Source organism: Vicugna pacos, chromosome 27 (genome assembly GCF_048564905.1).
Source record: "Vicugna pacos chromosome 27, VicPac4, whole genome shotgun sequence".
In the NCBI taxonomy this organism is placed as follows: Eukaryota; Metazoa; Chordata; class Mammalia; order Artiodactyla; family Camelidae; genus Vicugna; species Vicugna pacos.
Genome location: NC_133013.1, coordinates 26,133,669 through 26,158,482, shown reverse-complemented (window position 1 = coordinate 26,158,482; position 24,814 = coordinate 26,133,669). Strand labels below are relative to the sequence as shown.

The following is a 24,814-nucleotide window of genomic DNA, read 5'->3' as shown; positions in this document are numbered from 1 at the left end:
ACCCCGGCGCACAGGGGCCTGCACGAGGAGTCCCAGGTTAGAGCCCCACCTCATATGCACACTTTTGGACACTCCTTTCAGGAGCCCTGACAGGAGAAGGAAGGTGGTTCTGGCCACACCTCCTGAGACCTAAGAGGTGAGCAGGCATCTCTGTGCCTAAGATGAGCTCTGTGACAGCTTTGGGGCCTGTGGGGCCGGATCCTTAGCATTTTAAAATTTTATTATGACTGCATTTGTTTAAATATATATATATTTATAGCTCTATGTGCCCACAGCCCCAAGCCCCTCCCGGGTCCCTAGTTTTTCCCCTTGGCTTTCTGTCTGGCCGTGTAGGGCAGCACCGTCTGAGTGCTCTTGTCTGACACCGTTTGGGTGCTGCTGTTCCTCGTGACCCTTCGGGTCTGCTCGGGGGCCAAGGTCAGGCCCGAGCAGCGGCCAGTCAGCGGCGAGCGCCTTGGCTTGTAGGGAGCCGGGGAGGGCTTGAGGGGGCCAGCCGGGGCCTCAGTGTGGGGAGGCTCCGGGGACAGGCCCGCCTCCTCCTCTGCCGCCTCCTCCATGCCGTCCCCCTCCTCGTCATCACAGCACAGAGCATGGTAGAGCACTTTGTCGCTGAAGCGCACCCTCTCCCGCGTGCCCGGGGTCCGCTGGGGCAGCTGGCCCTTCGGGGGGCCGGCACTGAAGGCCTCCTCGCTGGAGGAGTCCGGGGTCTCCACCCGGGGCCCGTTGGGGATGGGCGTGCCGCCGTTCATGAGCCGGTAGTCAGGGCCAGCCCCCGGCCGGGCGGGCTCGGGGCCGTCCACGGAGTCCGAGGGGGTGGGGATGTCCAGGAAGGAGCAGAACTCCCAGCTGTCCGAGAGGATGTCGGCTGTCACGAAGTCCAGGTGGCCCAGGTCAAAGGGGCCGCCCACGCCTGCTTTGTCACTGCTGGAAGTGCTGCTCACAGTGGCTGTGGTCCAGTCATCCGGCTCCAGTTCAAAGTCGAAGTCTGAGGTTAGCTTATCGATCTGGCTCACCACCTGGCCAGGGAAGGGGAGAGGAGTGACAGGGGCCAGGCAGCAGCCAGCATCACCTAGGTGAGAGTGCGCCCTGTCCCACCCTGCTAGAGCCCCTGGCTGACGACCCTACAGGACACAGCTGGACTTGAGGTCACAGGTTGGTTTGCCCTGTTGAGGGCCCAAACCGGACCAGGGTGCACAGAGCTGGTACCGGCCATTTTCATTTTCCACTCCTCAGTGCTTCTGGGGGAGGGAGGAGACTGCCTTCCAGCCCTGCACCCCATCCATTCACAAGCCCCTCTCCCCCAAAGCCAGCTGCTGTTCTGGGGGGCAGCCCTGGTGCTCAGAGCTTGATCTTTTGATTGACAGGGGTCATTTAAAGAGGGCTAAGAGACTCCAGCAAGTCCATTCAGTGGTGGGATGACCCACCCTCAGAAAGGAAATGACGTGCAGTAACTGCAGACTGCCCAGGCTTTCTAAAGCATCCTGGACCAGCCCCTGCACCGGGCCAGCAACCACCCCGCAGAGGTCTCCATCTCCCCACCCCAACACAGCCCCAGAGCCTCCTCCTCTCCCCCTCCCTTCCCGGCCCCTTGATGAGTGGAGATCAATCCTGGCTTGTTGGGAAGGGAATAAAGCAAGCATTATTTGGTCAGCAGTAAGAAAACCATCCATCCTGGGCCCAGAGCTGCCTATCAAATGCACTCGGGGTAGCTCAGCGGCGGAGGTCACTGCACCCGCCTGTCCTGCCTGAAGTGAAGCCCTGTTCCATGCAGGCGGCCCTGCCTCAGGACAGCCCCTTGCCTAGGCCACTGTCGGCACATACATCAGTGACAAAGACAGTGAGAGAGAAAAGGAGACCCAGTCGGAGACACAGGGAGAGGACAGAGCAAGGGGAGGAGTGGAGATTCAGGTCAAAATCCAAACCAGCAAAACAACAAAAGCAAAGCAGAGGGACCAAGAGACCCAGAGACGAAGATGTACGCGGTGAGTCATCAGGCCCAGGAGCCAGCTCCCGGCCCTGTCCAGTGCTCTGTCCCTGAGGTCAGAGCGGTCAGTTAATTCATTAACTAATGAAGTCCCTAATTCAACAAACCTTTACTGAAGACGACTGCTGTCCGGGGATGTGCAAGGTGTTTGGCAAGGAGTGGGGGTGGTGAGTGGCTCACAGTGCAAGTGTAAAGCAAGGGCAGAAGCAACGGGTCAGGAGGAGTCCAGCTCAGTGGGTCACCTACTGAGGTAGGACTCGGGGGCTCCGATGCAGGTGGACTGGAGGTCATTTTCCCTCTCTAGGCCTCAGTTTCTCAATCTGTAAATGGGGAGTTGGGTGACGAGCTTATCTCCAAAGTTCCTTCTGCCTCTGAGATTCTAGGGCTCTGTGTTTACAGGAGTGACTCGAGACGCTGTTCTGGAATGTCACTGTCAAGGGATGCCCACCGTCCCCGCCCCAGACCAGGGATGGAAGGAACACTTGGCTGAGGCCTATGGCAGAGCTGGGGGAGTCAAGACACCTGGGGTCCTGATTCAGCTGAGACACTGAATGCTCTGTATGTCTTTGAGTAACTCACACAATCTCTCTGGCCTTCAACATCACTCACCACCCAGGGTATGGTCATCTCAGCCCTGCCAGCCTCACCAGAGCTTCAGGAGGAACAATGCGAAGTCAGTAAAAGGGCTTCACGGGGACATTGGTGATAAAAGTGACATCATCTCCCATCTCTGAGCACCTACTGCGTGTCAGGCTTTCCACTGACAAGATCATCACTTCCTGAGTTTACAGATGATGGCCCGAGGCCCAGGGAAGCCGAGGTTCTGGCCTCCCCAGCCCTGCAGCACTGCACATAGGGAGTTGCTGTGATACCTGGGCTCGGACAGGCCACGAGGACAGGGCTCCGCCTCCAGTCTGGCCACCCCTTCTTATGCCCTCCCTTGCCCTAGAATGACTCCCCCACCTCAGAGAAGCTCACATTCCCCCCAAACCCTTGCTTAACCCAAGCCCCACTGGAAGCTGGCGGGAGCCCTGGCCTAGAGAAGGGGCTCCCAGCCCGGGGCACGCAGCAGCCCACTCCCTGGGCTTTCCGATTCCCTGGGCCCGGTGGAGCTGGAGAGGCACCTCTCCAACACGCTCCCCCAGGTGCTGCCGCTGCTGGTGGTGCAGGGAGACTTTGAGAACCACTGGCCGAGGGGACTGCGGACTTAAGCTGTGAAGAAATAGGAGCCTAGGGCCTTGCCGCCTCAGGAGAGGCCCTGAGCCTCTGAGACAGCCACACCCTCTAATCAGACTCCCCTGATCAAGCAGAGCTGCTGAGAGTCCGCTGCTCTGAGGGTGGGAGGACCTCAGTGGTAATCTGGAGTTTAAGGACTTGGCTGTGAGCTCACAGGGTTGGCTGAGGGCAGGCCAGGCCTGAAGCTGGGCTCCCAGTCCCCTGGGAGGAATGTGCAGGGTTCACGGAGCAGGAGCCCCAGAGCCTTCAGGCCTGGACACACACCCACCCTGCCCAAGAAGCCCTTGCCGGCCACCTGCTCAGGAGGCATTCACGTTTGGGCCCTTCCTCTTCTCCATTAGAATGTCCCTCTCTGGTCCCATCCTTGGAGTGTGGAGGGAAGGAAGAAAGGGTGGTCTGGGTCAAGTCCCAAGTCTGCCCCATCTTGGCTGGAGGCCTGAGAGGCAGGTAAGTTCCCTCTCTCATGTCTTGTTCCCTCCCCTGTCAAACAGGGGGATGCGCCTCTGCTCACCAGGCCCCGGGGATCTGACAGATAGGAATGTGCTTTAACCGCAGAGTCAGCACAGCCAAGCACTTAAGAACCGGGGCTCTGGAGCCAGATCTGCAGTCCAGTCCTGGCTTTACCACTTAGAGGCTGTGTGACGTTAGCCAAGTTACTCAACTTATCTGGGCCTAAAGTTTCTTCATCAAAGGAGAATTCTAGTAATACCTACTTGATAGGGCTGTGGTCAGGCTTTAATGACTTGATGCACAGAAAGCATGTATAATAATGCAGACCACCAGTATCCACTGTGCACCCATGGGTGCTAACACAGGGCCAGGCCTCTGGCACCAGGCCCAAGAGCTGATGGGAGTCAGTTCTTCACAAAGGAATGACATTGTGATGGGGACATTTCCAGTGCTTGTGGCAGAATAATGGGACATATTGGATCTTTCAAACCCCAGCACATGGGTGGCACCTATGTTCCCTATAGTAGGGTTGTCTCCCAACAGAACAGGAGAAAAGGTTTTAAAAGCCAAACAGTTGAGGCTCAAAGGCAAATCTAGGCCAGCCTATTAGGTGGGACAGGTCACACCCACTCGATGAGGATCAGAAAGGGGAGTGATGTACCATGGGGACCCAAACTGTATGCAGGGACCAGGTCAGTCCACAAACCCTGCTGCCTATCCCTGGTGCCTCATTCACGGGGCCAGTGGGGAGGGCAGATGGTAGGCAGGCCCCGGGCTACCTGCCTCTCCGCTTTGACTGTCTTGAAATCTATGATTTCTCTCTGAGATTTAATAATCATTTTGCCTACATGTAATTTGGGATTGTCTTGGAGTGCAGGGAAATAATTATATACACAGAAGGAAAGAGACGGGGAGAGAGAGAATGGAGAAAGAAATGGAACAGAGAAAGCATAGAACCTCGAAGCCGGGAGCGGGTGGAGACACCGTGGAGACCACCCTTCTCATCGTGCTTGCTGATGGCAAACTGAGACCCAGAGACAGGAAGGAGCTGAGCTGAGACCGGAATTCAGGGGTCCAGGCTCCTGGGCCCGGCCCCTTAAGAACAAGAATTGTCTGCTCTAAAGGGAGCAAGAGTGAACACTAGAGAGGAAGGGCTAAGGGCCATGACAAACCCTCTGGGGGTCCCAGGCCCTGTCCCAAGGGTGTCCACAACCTGTGTCCTGGTCACAGCCTCAGCCGCACCCACCTGAACGCCGCACTCATCCAGTCTCCCCACCGACAGCAACTTCCTGCCTAGCTCCTGCTGCACGAGGCACCCGGGGGACTTCCAGCCAGCAGGACCACATCACCCCTCTGCTTCCAGCACTTCCCTGTTCCCCAAACTCCTGAGCCTCCCAAACACAACCCCATACCAAACCTGGTCGCAGGTCCAGTTCTCTCCAGCAATCAGCCTCCACGCGGCTAGAACGGCCTCCTCACCAGCCCTACTCCTCCACCAAGCTCACTTGTTCCTCTGGCCTCACCTGGAATGCCTCCTTTCTTCCCTACTCACTCCACCTGACTTCCATAAGGCAGTCTTCCCTGATTCCAGTTGAGGATAGGTTCCCTGGGAGAGGCTCTCAAAGCACCCTGCACCTCTCCTTTGTTTTCCAGTATTTACCACTGCTACCATTTTATGTGTATATGTGTTATAATGCGGTTGATGTCTGTCTTCCTATTAGACAGGAAGCCCCATGAGGGGCAGGACTGGGTCTGCCTCACTCACCACTGCATCCCCAGTTTGGCACAGGAATTGGCATACCCTTTACAAATACAGCTTTGAATGAGCAGATGCATTGAGATAGAAGGCTTACTTAATAAAACCGCTGGGGGCTTCTTTTTCGAGAAAGAATTCCTTGGTCCTGGACACCCCAGTACTCCCTGCCTCAGCCTGCCCTCCAGCCCTGGGTGAGACCCCTCTCCAAGGAAAGCGTGTCCGTAGTCCCTAAGTCCCCAGGACTGAGGACCTGGGAGTCCTAGAACCGGTTAGTCCTCTCGCTCCTCACCTCTGGCCCCTATCTCCTTTGACAAGCTGCTACCTCCTTCCCTCCTTCCCAGCTCCCCGGGGCAGCTGGTTACATAACTGGGGATTCTGCATTATTTATGACCACTGATTATTTTTTAATTCTTGATTATGTTATTTATTGTCTTCCTGGGGGGCTGTGGAGTTGGGGAAGGGATTGGGGGGGGAGCAAGGTGCATGATTCACGATTCTCATTCCTGAATTTGGCTTAATTGGCCGGGGAGCTTCGTGAATCTGTTCAGAGGAGGAGAATGCAAAGGGAAAAGGGTGGAAATGAAGGCGAGAAAAAAAAATGAGAAAAAATCCGCACAATTCTTGCTGAGCGGCGGGTGATGGAGTTGACCCACTTTGGCACAGCTCCGTGGTCCCCAGCCTCTCCTGCTCCAGCTGCTTCCTGACTGGGCCACATTTATCTTGTGCCCGCACGGCCCTTGGCTTTCAGCACCACCTCATAGGCAGCATCTTGCCTAGGAGACTGTACAATCACCACTGGGTCCGCTCCCCAAGAACACTGTGTGGGGGGGCCCCCCACCACTGCCCCTGGCTGTGGGAGGTTTGTGCCCAGCCTTCCATCCTCCTGAGGTGTTCAGGCCAAAGTGGGCAACTGTGCCCTTAAGTTATGTCCTACCCAAGAGTCAGTGATGACGTGAGGGACACCAGTGATCGACACAAGAAACACTTTTGAACCCCCGTGCTGTGTGACATTTTGGGGAGGGGGAAACCTTGGAGGAGGAGGCCAAGTACCTGCTCAAGGTAAGCGCAACATCTGAGAAACCAAAGGCAAGGCCGTTATCCCTGGCCTTGAGGGCCCCTATAGGTAGGGAACAGGGGGAGCAGTGGGGAGGCAAGATTCCCACCCAGAAACACAACCAGATTTCCGAAAAGCACGTGGGATCCTCAGGGGATAAAATCCAAATTCCTCACAGTGGCCCGCAGGGCTCCGTGTAATCTGACTCCCTGGCTCCCTCTCTGACCTTTCTCCTGCTTTTCTCCTCCTGCCTCACTTCACTTCTTGCTGATCCTGAACGCGAGGAGCACATTTCTTCCCCAGGATCTTTGCACAGGCTGGTCCCGCCGCCTGGAAGGCTCATCCCCTAGACATCACCCCCACTTCCTTTGGTTCTCTGTTCAAAGCCCCCTTCCTACCCTCATCACAACCACCATGGGGCTGGGGGGTGGGATGGGGAGCACAGAGCTCATTACCCTCATTTAGAGATGGGAGAAAAGAAGCACAGAGAGGTAAAGTAATTTTCCCAAGTCCACATAGCTAGGTAGGGGCAGAACTTGGATTTGAACCAGAGGCGTCTGGCAGCAAGGCCCATGCTCTTAGCCCCTAGGCTCTGCTGTGTCTCTAAGTTAGGATTTTGAGGAGCTTAGAGAGCCTGCTGGGATTGGTCTGGCATCCTGGAGTATTGGGGAACCGAGGAGAGATGAGGGCTAATTAATGATTGACCGTCACATCCCTCTGCAGTACAATTTTAGCTTTCAAAGCACTTTTACATTCCTCATCTCTTAGTCCATTAAACTACTTGCCCCATCCATGGGGCAGAACTTGCTTTCTATCGCCCAGGAGGCCAATGTCAGGGCTGCAGCAGGGGTGGGGAGGGTGCGGGAGGTATGGGGGTGGGGACTCCAAATCCTTTAGGGGTGTGAGTAGGTATTGTCCCCCTTACCACATGCCAAGCCCTATGAATCCTCCTAAGATTACACTGAGGTGCAAATGATCATCATCCCCATTTCAGACATGAGCAGACTGAGGCTCAGGGTCCTGGGGAGGGAGTGCTTTAGTGTCTCTCATCTTTCTGTGAACTCCAAGCTGTGTGCTCAAGAGGGTGAGGAGAGTCTGCCACGATCAGTGGGGTCTGGGGCTGGGGGAAGGGAGCAGCAGACAGAGGAGGCTGGCAGAGGGGGTTACGGCTGAGGCGGTCCTCCCTGCTGGCCTTGCTCCTTCATCAGGCATCCTGTGCTAGCCCCCAGCAGTCTCACACGTGAATCTTGTCTGCCCCGCTGAGATGAGTGGGGGTGGGGAGTGATGAGGGAACAAGTGTCTGCCACCCTCTCAACCTTGAGCCTACTACCTTGTGACACCCCTGAGGGCAAATGCCACACCAAGCTATAGCGAAGGAGAGCCTGACAGATTCAGCTTTATGGCCCCCTTGGAGGTTCCAGGGAGCAGAGGGACTGCAACCCTTTACTCCAAACTGGGGCCTGGCACCCCTCTCTTGTTAATCCATTTCTTAACAAATCCCATCCCACAGGAACTCAGTTATGGCATCTCCTCTTCTGCCTGGGCCTCCCGGAGTCTCACCTGCCTTCTGCAACACTTCCCTCTGCCCATCACCCAACGTCCAGACCCCGCCTGGGGGACGGGGGAATTCTGAGGCCTGTCCCCCCTCCCAGCTGGGTGTCATTGGTAGCGGGCAGGCGGTGGCATACAGGGTAGACTCTGGTTGCTGTAGCAACCTGCCAAAGTCTTGGGTGGAGGCACATGGCCTCCAGGGTGTATGGGGAGGGGACTCATCTCTCTCTGTCCCAGCTCAGGCCTCTGGGCTGCAGAGCCTGAGAATCTGAAGTTCTGCTGTGCCAGACATGGGAGTGGGTGAGTGTTTGTGCTGGGAAGGGACTGCAAACAAGTCCTAGCACTTTTGAGCTCCTTGACTTGCCCCTAAAAGGTACCCCTCAGAGCATCACAGTACAAGCATAAGGTATCACCTCTAGAAGGCCCCTGTCAAAATGCAAAGAGGTCACCCATTAGCCCACCTGCTGAAGCTCCAGAATAGGCATCAGAAACCTGAGTTCTAGGCTTCGTTCTGCCATTGGTAGGCTATGTGACTTTGGACAAGCCCTTATCCCTCTCTGGGCTTCAGTTTCTTCAACAGCAAACAGACAGGGTTGGTCTGGATGACCTGTGAGATGCCTTCAAGCTCTGGATGGCTATGCTGGGGGGAAGATGAAAGGCAGGTGCCAGAAGATGCTCAGTTGGGAGTAGGCTCTGAGCTTATCAAAGCTGCTTCCCATGCTGAGAGTCAATTCTGGCTCTTTCTGGGCAGGCTTGCTGAGGCATCAATCCCATGCCTCTGCCAAAGACTGAGACTCTGGGCCGTTCCCATGGCCTTGGTGGAACCATAGAACATCTGAAATAAGATGGGGGGTGGGGAGGGTCAAAGAGGGGGACTGTAGTCCTCTGGACCAATGAGGTTGGGGGAGGAGGGGCTGCTCAGGGGCATCTGGCCTTTGACCTCTAAACTGTATTCCCCAAAGATGTTCAGCCCAGACCACGGGAAGAAGTACCATTTCTCTCTACCTGCAGCAACAGGCATTCCCACCTCCTGAGAAAGGACTTCCGAGTAGGCTCCATGAGGCTGACTCTGGGCAGGGTGCCGCCTTGCCCAACTTCTCCTCCTGTCCCAGCATCTCCACAACCCTCTCTACTCTGAACACAACTCCCTCAAACACCCCTTGCTCCTTGGCTCTCAGGCCAGACTGGAACGCCACTTTACCAGTCAGGAGTTGGCGGAGATAGTCCACCATCACCCCTTCTCCCCACCACTCCCAGTGCCCCCCTACAGCTGGCTGGGGAGAGCTCAAGCCCATAACTCCAGTTCAATCACTCCCCCTGCCATCTCTGCAGGGACCCTGGTTACAAGGAGCTGAAATTTGCCTAAAGCCCACCTGGCTGGCGTAATGGCACCCAGCGGGCATATTCAGGCCAGCAGCTCAGAACGCTGGTCATGCATTTTGGGCTCAAACACAGCCCAGGAGGCAGGGCTGAGGACATGTGTACCTCATTACCCTGGCAATGTGGGAAGCAGTAATTAAACTGGGCTCCGCTTAGAGAGACAGAGAGGGACACACATCCCAGGTTCTCTTGGTGACTTTTCATACTTGGCAACAAACGTTCAGAACTGTTGGACGTGGATGCATCCCTTCTGAGATTCCTGACCCTGCCGACATATGCAGGAATTCTGACACCCACGAGCAGTCCCCTAGACCCATTCCTCCCTCAGGGCAGAAGAGGCATCACTGGCTTTAATTTTTTCAGGATCGAGGGTTCTAAGTATCTGCGTGATCTCTGGGGAATGCTCTGCGCTGGGCCTCGAGCAGCAGGACGGCCTCAGTAGAGCCATCTACATTCTCCCAGGGCTTCTTATAAGCCAGTCAGAGTCTGGGAGGCAGATAGTGGGGTCAAAGGTCAGCTTGGGTCACAGAAGAATGTCTTCCACTAAGGCTGTGGCGGGATTCGGTCCTTATTGGCCACCTTGGCAGCTCTGAGTGTTAACCCCTGAGCCCTGTGCCCACAACATGCTGCCCAAGCAAGCAGTCTCTGGATCACAGGCCCCTCCAGCGCTGGGGTACAGTGACATTTAGCAAGCAGATTTGGGGAAAGGAGAATAAGAGGAAGGAAGGACCCAGCAGAGTGACACAGGTGCACACAGCTTTGCTGGCCCACACACACTTAAACACTTATGTGTGAGTACGATTTTGTGCCAGGAAAACTGGTCTAGGGGCTATCCGGCCCCTCACTCACCTCCCTTAGCTCCTTGGCCACCTCCTTGAGCTCTCGCAGGATGCCCTCGAGCTGCCCGATGACCATCTTCATGCGTTGTCGAATCCGCTCCCGCTCACCACCACTGCTGGGGTCGTCACTGGGCTGCCCGAGGTCCGGGGTGCCCCGAATGTTCATCCTTTACCACGTGGCCACAGGCCTGCCCATACTCCCCCCAGCTGGGCACACGCTGCGTCTGCCTCCACGGAGCCCCCCTCGGCCGGGCAGAGCTCCACATCTTAACGGCCCCCCAGCCCACCCTGGCCCTGGGTGGTCCTCACCCAGCCCCTGCCCCCTGCCACCTCGCCTCCTCTACCTCTGGGTGGGGAATGGGACACCCAGAGGGAGGCAGAGTCTGACAGAGGGGGTCAAGGTGAGGACATAGAAGGGCAGGGGGAGGGGCCTTGGTTCTCAGGAGTGGCCTCCAGGACTTGAAGTGCCTGTGGGTGTGCTGAGCTGGACACAGAGGCAGGGGGATGACTCTGCAGGGACTAAGGGTAAGAGATGCCCTTGGGATGGGGGGAAGGCAGCAGTAATCCCCTCACAACTCCTAGGCAGTTGCAAAGGCAGAGGTCTTGGGATGCAACTGACACCTGCAGAGGGCTGGTGGCCAGGGTCTTCCAGATGTGTAGGGGGCTCCAGGTGTGGGTGGCTCTGGGAAGGGAGCTGGATTGGAGGAGGGCAGCCCCCTGCAGAGAAAGCGAGCCTGGCGTCAGCCCTCCCAGGCTGCAGCACCAGCCAGCAATGCCGCTGCCTCCCTCCTCACCCCAGCCTGCACCCTTTCTCGCTGGGGATTTGTTTTCTTTCTTTGTGGGGAGGGGTGGCGGGGGCAGATGCTCTACAGCACAGCCCCTCCTCTAGAGGGAAAAGAGGGAGCCCCTGCTTTAGAAGCAGAAGCCCTCAACCTGCGCTGGGGCACCCTGCCCCAGCTCCCCTCCAAACCTCCCCCATCAGCCAGGCCTGGCCTCGCTGGTTCACCAGAGGGCCTCTCAGTCATCTATCCTCACTCCTGGTACCCCTAGGGTGCCCTCATTCCCAACTGGACCCTCCCTTCCCCAGCCCCGCCTTCCGTCAGAACCCCCACTCCGCTCCCGGACTCACCGAGAGTGGGGGCACCGGCCTTCCTTTCGAGCAGCGTCGGGGGCCAAGTCCCAAGGCGAGGTTGGGGGGCCCCCAAGGCTCCCTAGGGCGGGCTTCTCTCTCTGCACCCTTCGGCCCCTGGCCTCAGGGAGGTCCTCAGAGCCGCCACCGGAGACATCTGGGCGGTGGGAGGGGGCGGGGCCTCCCCGCTCCAAGGAAGGGGGCAGGAAAAATCTCCTCCAACCCCCGCCGGGCTCCCGGTGGAGAATGAGCAAGGGTCGGGCGGGTCCGGGGCTCCGAGGCCACAGGTGACCCGGGCACAGGGCGACCCAGGCGACACTGGGCCGGTCCCAGCGCGTGAGCCGAAGTCGGAGGGATGGGAAGACGCCGGGATCCCCTTAGCCCACGCCCAGCATTCCCCGGGCTCGGCACCGTCCGGGATTCGCTTTGTCCAGTCCAGATCCGCCGGCTCCGGTCCCCGCCGGGGTCTGCCCTGCCCTGCCCGGAGGGAGCAGGCACCCGTGGGCGCCCGGGACGCGCTCACCCCGGACCCAGAATGACCGCGCTCCGGCACCTGCGGCGTCCGGAGCGGCCGCGAGTGTCCGCTCAGCGCAGCCCCGCGGTCCGCCGGGGGCGACAATGCTTCTGCCGCTCAGTCCACGGTCGGAAAGGTCCGGAATGTCCGGGTCCCGGGGGGAGGGGCCGTGCCGACCGCCGGGACCAGGTCCCGGCCGGGCCGGGCCGAGAGCGCGCGAGGCAGGGGCCCGGGCGCAGGAGCGGCGCGGGGCGGAGGAGAGGAGGCGAGAAGAGCGAGAGGAGGCGGCGAGGCGAGGGGAGGGGGCGCGCGGCGGGCCCGGCGGGGGCCGGGGCGCACGGGGCTCTCAGCCTCCGCTCGGCTCGGCTCCGCTCCGCCGCCTCCCGCCCGCTGGCTCTCGGCTCGCCGCCTGGCCAGCCCCCCCCCCCCCCACCGGCCGCCGGGTCGGGCCGGTGCGGCCACCAGGCGCCGGGTCGGACTGGGCCTCCCTCGGCCGCCTCGCCCCGCCCCGCCCCGCCGGGCTCCGCTGGGCCTGGGCCCCCGCGCCCCGAGCGCCGCGCCGCCCGCGCCCCGGCCGCCCCCGGCCCGCCCCGCCGCCGCCGCCCCCCTCCCCCCCGCCGGACGGGCCGCCCGGGCGGGCGCTGGCTCCCCTCGAAGGCCGCCCGGCTCGCCCGGCTCCGCTCGCCGCGGCGCTGGCAGGGAAGGGGCCGGCCCGGCGCGCCGGGAGGGAGCTTTTAAAGCGACACACACGCCTCCCGGCGCCGAGAGCGAGCCGGGCGGTCTCGCCACCCCGGGGACCGGGAAACGTCCTGCCCTTGCGGGCCTGGAGCGGGCTGGCCCGGGCGCACTCCTGCTGACCTCGGGGCGCGGAGGGGCAGCGGCCGAAGGGCTGGCTCCGTGCCTCCCCACCTTTCCGACCGCCCTCACTGCCCCTTCCCCCACTGCGGTGAGCCCCAGGCTAGCCTTTTGGCTAAATGTCTCGCATTCAGACTCCCTCCCTCCATCATACCTCAGGTACTCCGGACAGTACCTTCAATCAGATTAATTCAGAGAATAGAATACTGACAATGTTTAGTGAGCGCCGACTGTGTGCCAGGCTCTGGGCTGGACAGGGCTGGGAGTCGGAGGTTCCGCAGATGACAGGGACAGCTCATTTCGTTCAGATATTCATCCATTTACTCTACATTTATTCTGCACCTTCTGTGTACCAGACCCCAGGCTAGCCTCTGGGGTCACAGGAAGGAAAAGCATTTCGGGAAGCTCACAGCTGTGGGGACACTCCGGAGTAAACTCAGGGGTGGTGAATGCAGGACAGAGGCTAGTTCTAGAAGCAAACGTAAGGGCGGGAGACTGGGAGAACCCAGGCCAGGGGCTGGCAGGCTCTCCTTGAGGCAACCCCTGAGCTGCATCTCAAAGGAGAAGCAGGAGCTACCCAGGTGCCTGTCAATACGGGGGAGGTGGGGGTGAGCACTCCAGGCCCGGGTGGGGGTGGGGGCGAGAGCCGAGGCTCAGAAGCAGAGGGGAAGGCAGGGAAGTTTGAACCAACTGTGGCCTTTCTGAGATGGCATTTTGACAGCTCTGTGGAAAGCGGACTAGAGGAAGACCAGGTCCTGAGAGGCTCAGAGGCCATGGTTAGAAGATTGGATTTTATCCTGAGGCAGAGGGAAGGAAGCTGTGGTGTTGGGGAGGAACCTGGTCCTGCTTGTCTCTCAGGAGATCCCTCTGGGGCATTATGGATGGAGGATCTGAGGGCTAGGCCACTGGGAGGAGACCAGTTACAAGAATCAAGCTGAGAGGGGAGGGGCCTGCATGGTAGCAGGGATGGAGTGGAGAGATGCTTTGAGAAATAATTTAGGAGAACATGGGAAGACTTGGAGACCTTGAACTTGGAGAGGGAGTGGGAGGCCAGGATGCCTCTGGCTTACAGCTTGGGAGACTAGGTAGGTGGTTGTGCCCGCAGCTGAGTTAGAAGGACAGGCCTGGGGTGAAGAAGAGGAGTCTAATGTGGGACAGGTGGAGATGTCCTGAAGCCTGTCGTGCATATGATCTATGCCTGGGCTTCAGAGTATTTCTTTATTTGAATCATCCTTAAAGGGGATGAAATTAATCAGGAAGACTGTGGAGACTGGTAGCAGTAGGTCCGGGCTGGGGTCTTGGAAAAGAGTCTCCGAGAGAGACGGAGCTGGAGTGGGCAGGGAGGTAGGAGAGGAACCAGGAGAGTGGGCATCAAACGGGCTCAGGAGGAAGTACTCAGCAGTGTTAGGGCTGCACGCACTCAGCAATGTCAGGGCTGCAGAGAGTGGCTGTGAGAAAAGAATGGAAAGCATCTACTGGTCTCAGTATTTAGAAGTCAGCGGCGATGTGGCAGGAGAAAGGTTTTTGTTTGTTTGGGGGGAAGAAGGTGGGAGGAAGCAAACTGTTGGGCATTGAGGGTTGAGTGGTTGGTGCTGAATGGGTGTTTGAGAGTATAGGTGACATTGTCAGAAGTTCAGATGACAAAGGAGTAGAAATCTTGAACTAGAGGCAGATGAGGGGTCAAGGGAGGTGCAGCTGGATGGTGGTTTGAGGCTGGCCCACAGGGTCTTGAATTCTGGGGACAGTGATGTGTTATGGGTCCTAATGGTTTCACTTGTTCTCCTAGTTCTCTCAGAGGTATGTTCACAAGGGTCCTCTGGAGGCCCTGGGTCCTCCAGAAGCTGGGAAGGTGTGAATCCAGCTGCCTGGGGTGCAGGAGATGTTCTCCTGGGAAGGTGGCTCCAGAGGGCCCACCAGTCACTTTGTTAAAAAAATTATGGTAAAATACACATAACATAAAATTTTCACCTTAATCATTTTTAAGTGTATAGTTAGTGGCATTAAGGGCATTCATGTCGTTATTGCAGCCATCACCACCATCCAACTCCAGAGCTCTTTTCACCTTGCGAAACTGAAATTCCGTACCCATTAAACAGTAATGCACCATCCACCCCCCTCAGTTGCTGGCAATTGCTACCAGTCTACTTTTTGTTTCTATGAGTTAGACTACTTCAGATACTTCATATAAGTGGAATCATACAGTCCCACCAATCACTTTCGTGGAAGCTATGATGCTAAGGGATAGCCAAAATACAAAATGGACTGAGCCTGAGAAAAAATGATTTTCTCATCTTAGGTCCATGGAAACTTCTGCCCATATCCAGGATGGGGGAGATGTATTTCAACTTGGAGTGTTAGGAGACAGTGCACTTTGTTTGAAAGGATAGGATGTAATGACTTAATAATACCTAATTGAGCTTGGGTCTCATTAATACAAGTATGGTGTTTAGAAAAAGGGAGGTGATATTTCTTCTGTCATCTGTGTGGATTAAACTATGTCTGGGACCCCCATTCACTGGGTATGTCCACAGGAGGGCAGCCAATGTGGAGGAGGTATGTGTGGATGGGGAGAGGACTGGTGTGTATGTCCTGTGAAGAAGGATTAGGCTGGTCAGAGAAGGCTGGACAATAGGTGACTCAGGAGAAGGGGTCTCTGTAAATCTTCAAAGGGCTGCCACTGGGCGAGGTGGTGCTCAGGCTCACCTTCCTTAGTATATCTATCCATCTTCCCTTCCTCCTAGCTTCCCTGGCCACCTGCCCAGATACCCCATCCTTCAGATCTCTGCTTAGGTCCACATCCCCAGCCCCCACCTCCAGACAGCCCTCCTTAGTCCTTCAGTCAATAGGGAGAAACAGAAGTACTCTTTTGGCCCTTAACCAAATGTTTCCCACGGTGTTCATTTAATGTGCTAGCTGTGTGACCTTGGGCAAGTCATTTAACCTCTCTGAGCAGGGATAAGGAGCCCATAAACATTTTTATTTTTCCCCCTATATTGGCCATCTTGCCAAAAAAATAAAGCTTGTTTTCTACTGTCTCTTTGACTCAGAAAAATAGAGATGATAATAGTACCTACTTTCCAGGGTCATTGTGAGCACTTGGAAATACTTGGCCCAATGCCTGGGACCTGGTCGGTGCTCCATAGATGGTAGCTGCCTTCAGCTCTTGTTAATGGCTTTGTGTCTACAAGCCTTATTTTCTTGTGAGGCTGTGAATTCCCAAGATGGTGTCGGCCCCTGCCTCTCACGTGGACCTGTGTAGTGAGTGGAGTGTGACAGCTAGTTACTTACTTTGGCCTGTTTTCCATCATCCCACTGCAGGCATCCCTTCCTTTGGGAAATTCCTCTGTCATCACGTAATCCTAGTGGGTTATCCGTTAACCTGCCCACTACTCCCACCCATCCCCACCCCACTGCCAGCAGGTAGGCATGCGACCCAGACTGCACCAATCACAGAGTGCCATCCTCCAGCACCAGTGATTGGCACAAGGGATGGGCACATTCCCCAGCAGAGCCAGTGGGACTCTTTCCCTGGAATTGTTATGTGGGGGCCAGGAAGAGCCACAAGCTGGATGCCATAGGCCCAAGGCTGCAGACAAGTCATCTTTCCCATTAAAGCAGGATCCAAACAAAGTCACGGGGCCAGGGGTGGGGTAGTTTAGAGAGCTTGCTAGCAGCACTGCTGACAGTCCCAATTTGGGCTCTCATGGCCTTGGTTCCTGCAGCCCTTCTGTTAGTCCTGAGAGCTGCAGGAACATCCTGTCCATCTGCAAGAGCCAATACATCCCTGTATTGCTCCAGCAGATGGGTTGGGTTCCTGTTTTATGCAACCAATAGGAGCCTAAAAAACACAGTCAGGGAATGCCAGATGAATAGACGGTTGACTACATGGTTGGGTTCCCAGATGGAGTGGGTGTCCCAAGTTCCTGAAGCCAGAGGATTGGGAGCTGTAGCCCTGTGGCCATAGAGAGGAGGCAGGGTATTTGGGAGGTTATTGCATCAGGCAGACTGGGATTTGTGTCCCAGCTCTGCCTGTTCACCAGCTGTGTGAGCCTGAGCAAGTTACTTGCCCTCTCTGAATCTGAGGTTCCTTACGTGTAAAATAGGCAAAATAATAGTGACCATATAGGGTTACGTTGGGGATAGCGTGAGGTAAGGAACAAGAAGCACCAAGCATAGTGCCCAAGGCGAGGGCGGGGCAGGCAAGAGCGAGAAGGGCTGTAGCTGTTTTTGTTCGCCTGCCATCCATCGTGGCTGAGTGCGCAGGACTGAGACTGGTCAGGAGGGAACAGAGATTCCATCTGTAAGCTGGATTCTCAGAAGGAGTGGGTTCTGGCGCCAGGGAGGCTGTGCCGGGGCCAGAGTGAGTATGTCCAGGCTCCGGAGAGAGAGCACAGAGACAAGAGAGCAGCTAGCACCCGGGGGAGGGGGGGCGCTAGAAGGATCTGGCTCATAAGCTAGCTTTTCCACCAACCCTGGGACTCACTAAATCTTCCAAGCCTCAGTTTCCCCTCTCTGTAACTACCTTCCTGAGCGTTGTCTTTAGGAGTAAATAAAGCAGTTGATATAACATGTTCAGCACAGGGCTTAGTAAGTGTTCAATAAAAATTAGCTACTCTTATTGATATATGGGGCCTCAGGAAAATTTCTGAACACATAGGTGGGATGAGTGGATAACTCTACAGACAAAGTTTTCAAGAGAAAGTTCCCAAGTTAAGAGGAGTCCATATCTGAGTCTCCCAGGAAGGGTCATTTCGGAACAACCAGGTGACATATGTCCTTCTGTGGCTGGACAGTTGGTGGGGCTCACATTGGCAAAGCCACATCTGGGAACATTTCTGTCATTGTCTTGCCTACTGTAATCTCAGGGGTCTCAAGGACCTCAAAAGGCAAGGGTCTCAAAAGAGCTTTCTACACGGGCTGCCTCCTCTTCCCCACTGCCCATCGCCCTCTAGCCCTGTAACCTGGTTTTGGGCAGCACCACATTGCTGAAATCGCCCTCACCGAGCAAGACCCTGTTTTGCTAAGACCAGCGGGCACTTTCCCTCCCCTGTCCAAGGCGATGGCTTGGTGGCACTTGGCCCTGCTGAGGCCTCTCCTACTTCCCGGCACCCTCTCCTCCGTGGCTCATTTCTCACTTCTCCCCAGTCTCTTCCTCCCCCTCGGAGGGCTGCTTCCCAGCGGGCTCGGCGTCTTGCGCCTCTGCTCCCTTAAGTGCTGGTGGTCCGAGGGCTGCTCAGACCATCTTCTCCCTCCATGCACCTTCCCCAGGGGGGCCCTTTGGCACTTCTTAAAAGTTCTTGCCTTCCAGTTTGCTATTTCCAGACAAGAGCTTTCCAGATCTTCAGACCACGTTGCCAGCTGCCTGCTGGACATTTCCACGAGGCAGTCCTGCAGGCACCTCAGGCTCAGTGCACCTGAGTCAGAACCCGCTAGTCTCCCCCCAGGTGTGTCTGCTTTTCTCTTCTCCATCTCAGAGAGTGGCACCGCCCTCCCCCCAACGCAAGCCAGAAATTTGAGGTCACCCTAGACTCTCACTAACTCCTGCGGATTGTAACTCCTGACATCGTGTAGACGGAGTTCTCCTCTCCCTACTGCTGACCAGGCACTTTCCTGCGTCCCCCGGCCCCTGCGTCAGCCGACCTTAGACGTACCCTGTGGAGTCCACTGTGGCTGGTGGGGTCTGTTTATGACCTTCCTGTTTATGACCTTCCATGGCTCCCCTTCCTTACCAGGCAAGTCCGGTCCCCTTAGCTTGGCATTCAGGTCTTTTCAGGACCTTGCTCTGTCCGTCTCTCCAAGCTCCTCTCCGCTGTCCCTCGTTCCTGATGCTTCTGCCTCACTACCCTCCTTACACGTGCTCTCCCTTTGCCTGGAATGTCCCCCTTCTCACCCTTCTCCTCCAGGCCAACTGCCAGACCCTCCTGAAATACTCTCAGTGTGTGAGGCCCGCCCTCTGTGCCACCACAGCGCCCTCACCCACTGCAAGTTCGGCATTCGCCGCGCTGCATCGTCACCATGAGCCTGACCCTCTGCCACAGCCCACGGGCTGCTGGAGAGCGGCCGCCTCTGTGCCGTCAGGGTCTGCTGCAGCCGGTTCTCAACGTGCGTTTTTTTAATTTAAATCTCTAACACACTTGTTTCACATTTTTATTAAAGAAAATATTTTCAGGTGACCGAGATGGGAAACGCTAGAAAGAAGGGGCATGACACATAGCTCAGGCCCCCCCCAACCCACATTCTGAGCCTTCACACTCCTCCCCGAACCTCTACACGCAGTTCTGCTCAGCTCAGAAAAGACCTGCATGCCACGTCCTGCTGTGTGACTTAAGCCAATCACACACCCTCTCTGTGCCTCTGCTTCCTCTTCTAAAAGTGGGATGTTGGGATATTCCAGGAGGATGGTATTTTGCAGAGTACTTTCACTCAGAGAATCCCCAGTTAGTCTACCTCGGCATGGGAGAGCCACGGTGTTAGCTCCCCTCTGCCTTCGGTGGGGTCATGTGCAGGCCATCTTCCTTTACCCTCCCCTCTCCTTTCAGGTCAGTCTGTCTGTCTTTCTGTCTCTCTCTCTCTCTCTCCTGGTCCTTTTCAACAGTGTTTGCATCTGCTCTCCAAACCCTCCCATCTTAAAGTAAGACCCCGCTTCCCTGTCACATCTTCTCGGTGCCACAGCCAGACTGGCCCCAAGAGCTGCCCCCCTTCCTGGCCAGCCCTCCTGCTGCTCTCGCTCCTGCCTCCTCCCTTTGCAGTCTGGAGCCTGCCTCCACCATTCCCCTAACAAAACTTTAAATGCTGAGGTCACCAGTGACCTCCAGGTTGCTCAGTTCACAATCCTGATCTGACTTGTCTTCCCACCGCACGTGGCTCAGTCACAACCTCTCTTCCCTGGGCTGCAGGGGCGCCACGCCTTCCTGGGAGCCTGCTGGCTGCACACCCACAGCTGGCTCTCAGCTTCCTCTGCCTGCTTTCCGCCCCGCCCGTCTTTGAGCACTGGAGTTGCTCAGGGTTCAGTTCTGTCCTCTTCATTCTCACTCCTCTCTCTTCCTCTTCCATGGCACCCACCTCCCTCGTGGTTGCAGTTACCACCCATATGGCCCCCATTCCAATTAAGCATCTCCAGCCCAGATCCCTCCAGAGCCTCCTGACTCCTGAGCTGCTCAGAATTCAAACTAAGCTCAGAGTGTTTCCTAAACAGTTCTTCCCCCGTGTCCCACTATCTCAGCTGCTCTTACAGGAACTCTGGCAATCTTCCTTTGTACCTTCTTCTTGCTTTCCACACCAAATCCACCTGTTTGCTCATTCTCCCTCCTGAATGTTTTCTAATATCTGAGTACTCCCTGCTGCTACCTGCTTTGTCTGAAGCACCATCATCCATCATCTCTCCATCAAACAATGAAATCCACCTTCTGCCACATGCTCTCTGTTCCTCTTTGGGGTATTTACCGCATGGCAGCTGCAAGGATCTCAAAAAACTCTGAGTTCGATATGTCATTCCCTTGCTTAAAATCCCTCCTGTGTTTCAGTTTCCTAAAGTCCAAAGTCTCACCACATCTGCAAGTCCCTGGGTGGTCCAGCTCCTGGGGCTCTCTCAGCTCCCCTCTCTCCTCACCTTCCATTACTCTCTGTCCTTCAGCGATACTGACCTCCTTCCAGCGCCTTGGATGCACGGTGCCTCTGGACTTTTGCACATGCTGATCCCTTTGCCCTGGGGGCACTCTTACGCCTTCTTCACCCACTGGTCCTGCTCACCCTTGAGGCCCAGGCTGAAATCTCACTCCTCAGGAAAGCCTTCCCAGAACCTTCCCCCAGCCTAGCCCAGGCCCCCTGTCATTTGTACTTATGTCCCATCTACATTTGCTGCTAAAATGTACATCCCTGTTACTGACTACAATGCAAGTGCTCAGCAAATCCTGACACCTGAGGAAGTTCAGGGTAGTTAAGCAACTTGCTTAAGGTCACACAGCTTATCAGCAGCAGGTCTCCTCTTAAATCCTCTTAGACTAGTTCTGGCACCTCTGTCATGGGGCCCCAAAACCCACAGGTTCCCTTTATCAAAGCAGCGATCACATGTTATCCTAGCCACTTGCACAATGGCCTCTGAAGCAGAGGCCACGCTGTCTCTCGTGTTCCTCTGCCCCCGGGTCTGGCGTGCAGTGGGGCTGGAGCACTAAGGATGTTTGTTGATTTGACTCTCTGTTGATAAGTTCCCCAAATTCCTTCCCAGCTCTGCCTTCCTGCCAGACACCAATTTTAATCTTCAGCCTAGCTATGGATTGAGCCTCCTTTTAATTTCCATCCTAAGTTAAGGAAACTTAAAGGTTTAAAATAAACTTTTACTAAGAAGAGAATAAATCAGCCAATAATTGAGGGAAACACAAAAGGAAATAAGATGAAAAGTATAAAATACAAGAGCCTAGACAGAGTTGAGGCAGAGGTTTGGCTCCGTATAGTCTGTGGGCTGAGCTCTCCCAGTTCACTGCTCCCCTCAGTTCTGTCCTTCAGGGCTGTGGATCCATTCCTTGCCTGCCCTTTTCCCCTCCATCTGGGCTTAGTCCTGGTCAGAGGGGTGCTTTCCTGAGCAGACTCAGACTGCCTATCCATACTCTGGTTTTGGGGTCCCATCAATGATGGGGAAACAAAGACCCAGAGAGAGTTAGGAGAAGGGGACAGTGGGGTTCCATGTTCACCCCCAGACTCAGATGACATGCCTGCTGGCTAAGCAATTTCCCCGGAGAGCTGTGCAACCTTGGTTTGGCTACTGACCCTGTTCTGGGTGTGGAAGGAGAGGAGCAGGGGCTTGGGGCTGGATTGCTGGGGAATGAGAGCCGCAGGGGCCAAAGCCAAGGCTGAGCCCAGGAAGAAGGGGGAGCCAACAGGGCTGGGGCGGGACAGAAAGGCAGGTTCTTGTCAAACACACAGTTTAATTCTAAGGCTGTATTCCTTGTGCCTGGGAGGGTTTCAGTTTGCAATAGTGTCATTTACAGATGGATTTGCAGTGGCAAATTACAAGTTTGTAAGCAACAGCTTCTCTGACGCCTCGAAGGAAAAAAAAAGCCTTATCCCTGTACAAATTATAAATTCATAACTAACAGTGTCATCCAACTGAATGCAAACAAACCCATTACCAGCTACATTATTGCACTGAATACCAAGGGAAGGAACTGCACGGGGTTTGTGCGGCTCAGGGACACCATGACCCTCCCCCACTTCCTTCTTCGTAGTGTCCTTCCAGGCCCACCTCAAGCTAAGCCCCACTGTAGGTGGGACTGGATGCGCGCACACTGCTCGGACACAAAGGAGGCTGGGGCTTGTGGCGGCGATGAGGCGATGGTGGGGGTGGGGGCGGGAGTATTCCAAGCCAGACGAGCACCCTGCTTGCCGTGTGCGCGCACTTGTTGTATGATTGCTGGAACTGCCGTGGTGCTGTCTTAAGACACTGTCTTGTGACAGGCCACATGTCTAAGTTCTTGTAAGTGGCAGGACACCCCTTAAAAGGGGAGGTCATTCCTATTGTAAACCCTGCAGGAAGATGTGGGCCCTCTGGACAGAGGCCAGAATGAGAAGATAGGTCCAGGCTCAGGCACTGGGATGGGGATTCCCTGTGCCTGCCCCGGAATTTTACTCTCCTGGGACCAGGCTTCCAGGTGCTGAGACATCTGAATGGATGTTCCTGAATGGAGGCAGGTGTCAAGACGATGCCCACAGCATGAAGGCAGCGGGGGTCTGTGGTGGGAGGGTGTAGCCCACGCTTTTTAACTCAGATTATCGTCCCATCTGACTCTCTTCCCTGTGTGTGGTTTCTGAATTTTTCCTTTAATGTTTACTGTAGAAAATCAGAAAATACAAATAAACAAAACTAAAAAGTATTTGCACCACCCATAATTTACTTCACCAGAAAGGACCACCTGGGGGTAGATCAGACCTGAAACTCGGCCCCTTATCCAATTCTGTGCAGAAACTCTGAGCACTTAGGAGACTTGACTGAACGTTTGGTGTCGGGGACAAGAAGGCGTGGCCCATCCTGCAGCCCACGAGCAAAGGGCAGAGGTCCCAGCTCTTAACAGCCTTCCTGCGTCCGCCCACACCCCTGGGGGGTTTCCTGGCACGTGTCCGCCCTCTCTCCTCCACACCAGCTTCCCTGTCTCTCTCCCTTCTTCTCTGATCTTTGCACCTCTCTGCCATCTTCCTCAAGAGCAAAAGGATTTCTTCTCCTTGTCTCATGCTGAGTGGTTTGCAATGATCATCTGTCTGAACAGCTGCCCCAAGTATTTTCCCAAAGACAGTATCTTGTCTAAGAAGAATTTTGGTGCCAGCTGTTAAAATAAAATATTTTCACCTTGTTTCATGAACACACTTTTTTAGGAATGTTATTCTATAAATGCTGATCTGAAACCTGCTTTTGTTCATGAACAATATAGAGTTAGCATAGTTTTATATCAATAGACACATCTATATTTTCTGTTTTAATGGCTGCATATTAGTTCATATGGTTTCTTTAAACCATCTCTTTTTTTTGCTATGCATTTAGGCTATTTCCAACTTTTGCTATTATAACACCCACATTTGCACATTTATCTAATCATTTGCACATTTATCTAATCATTTCCTTGGGATCGGTTCTTAGAAGTAAAATTTCTGAAAATGCACTTTCCAAAGCCTTTGCTGTATTGCTAAACTGCTTTCAGGAAGTCTGTGTGGACCTCACTGTCACCAGCAGCTTGAGTTATTGTCTCACTTATTGTAAATGATCTAGCTCTGTCTCAGTTATGTCCCAAGGCATCAAAGAAAGAGCCCCTGCAGCCACTTTGGTGGCCACAGTGACAAGTGACAGATTCCCTGAAGGATGAAGAAGCCCGGGGAGTAACACCGGGGACCATGTAATCCAGAAGCCCCTCCCTACACGGATTCCTCTACCGCCTCCATTAAAGGGCTTAAAATTGATTGATTGATTGATTAGTCTATCAATTGGTTTTGTGAAGGGAGACATCCTTTCCCTTCAAATGATGGTGATGTGCTGAGTGCCGTGGTGGTGACGATAATGATGCGTGGCCGTGTGGCGAGGACAGTGTTGGTGACATTTAACAGCGGTGGTGATGGTGAGCGCAGTGTCAATGGTGAAGATGGGGTGGTGGTACTGCGAGTGAGATGGTAGTGCGGGTGGTGGCAGTGTTGACGGTGGTGGTGGTGGTGAGTGCAGTGGTCCAGAACTCTGGCTCCCTCTCTCTTCCTTAACAGCAGCTCCCCAAGTCTGCTAGATGAGCATTTACTCAGCATTGCCTGGGAAGAGCCCTTCCCAGTCTCCAGGTGCAGCGTGAAGCTCGCTGGGCATGTGCACAAAACTATAGGATTCGCTCTTCCTGGCAAGGATGCCCGAGAAACTTCAGGGAGGTGGAAGACTTGTGTCTGAGCAGCCAGCACCCCGGGCATCAGGGGCTCTTCCGTCCCTGAGGATGGGGTTAGGTCTTTCCCCGCCAACCTCCTCACTCCCGCACAGAACCAAGCAGAGGCAGAGAGTTTCTCCCCCATTTTAATGAAACTGGTGACTCCACGAGGTTTCTGTGGTGACAAGATCAAGGAGCCAGGGGGACTCGGTGAGCTAGGCCAAGCAAATCCACTCCCCAGCATCTTCCCCCAGACTCTGGGCTTGAGGAGGGGACTGTAGATAACTGAGTTTACAGAAGTAGGGAGGGTGGGGGCTGGGCACTGAGACAGAGCCTGCAAAACGATCAGTGCTCTCTTTTCCTTTCTGTGCCCCACCCCTTGTCCTGCCTGAAAAGCTCCCTTCCCGGGGGGCGTGGTGCTGAGCGTGGCCCCTCACAGGGAGACCCTGATGGTCACAGAGCACCCACAGGAGGACAGTTCTGATCCGAAGGACAGAAAGCATTCATGGAGTAATTCTAGGCACCAAGGCAGATGAGGACACCCAAGCAGATCTGGCCATGGAGCAGGGGGTGGGTTTGCGAGGAGGTCTGCATCTGGTGAGCACCCAGGGGCTTGCCATGTAAAGCTTGGTCTTCTAAGGATCAGCCAGGGTCCGGCGCTTGAGAACGTGCGCTGTGGAGCCCA

The 24,814-nt window shown here is 55.5% G+C and overlaps 1 protein-coding gene across 1 annotated transcript; it reads right to left on the bottom strand.

Annotated features, from left to right (window-relative positions):
- Window positions 1–202: 202 nt before the first annotated feature.
- INSYN1 (inhibitory synaptic factor 1) lies at window positions 203–12,384 on the bottom strand. The gene is made up of 3 exons (XM_006213734.3): window positions 11,380–12,384; window positions 10,261–10,967; window positions 203–1,016 (listed from the first exon to the last, which is right to left on the bottom strand). The coding sequence occupies exons 2-3, from the start codon at window positions 10,414–10,416 to the stop codon at window positions 297–299; spliced, it is 876 nt and encodes a 291-aa protein (XP_006213796.2). The 5' UTR covers window positions 10,417–10,967; window positions 11,380–12,384; the 3' UTR covers window positions 203–296.
- Window positions 12,385–24,814: the final 12,430 nt, after the last annotated feature.

What these genes read in the sequence shown, in the direction of transcription:
- INSYN1 (XM_006213734.3), bottom strand. Translation starts at nt 10,416, where the DNA reads ATGAACATTCGGGGCACCCCGGACCTCGGGCAGCCCAGTGACGACCCC. An exon ending in TGGCCAAGGAGCTAAGGGAG is followed by an intron (nt 1,017 to 10,260) that starts GTGAGTGAGGGG and finishes TTCCCTGGCCAG; the next exon opens with GTGGTGAGCCAGATCGATAA.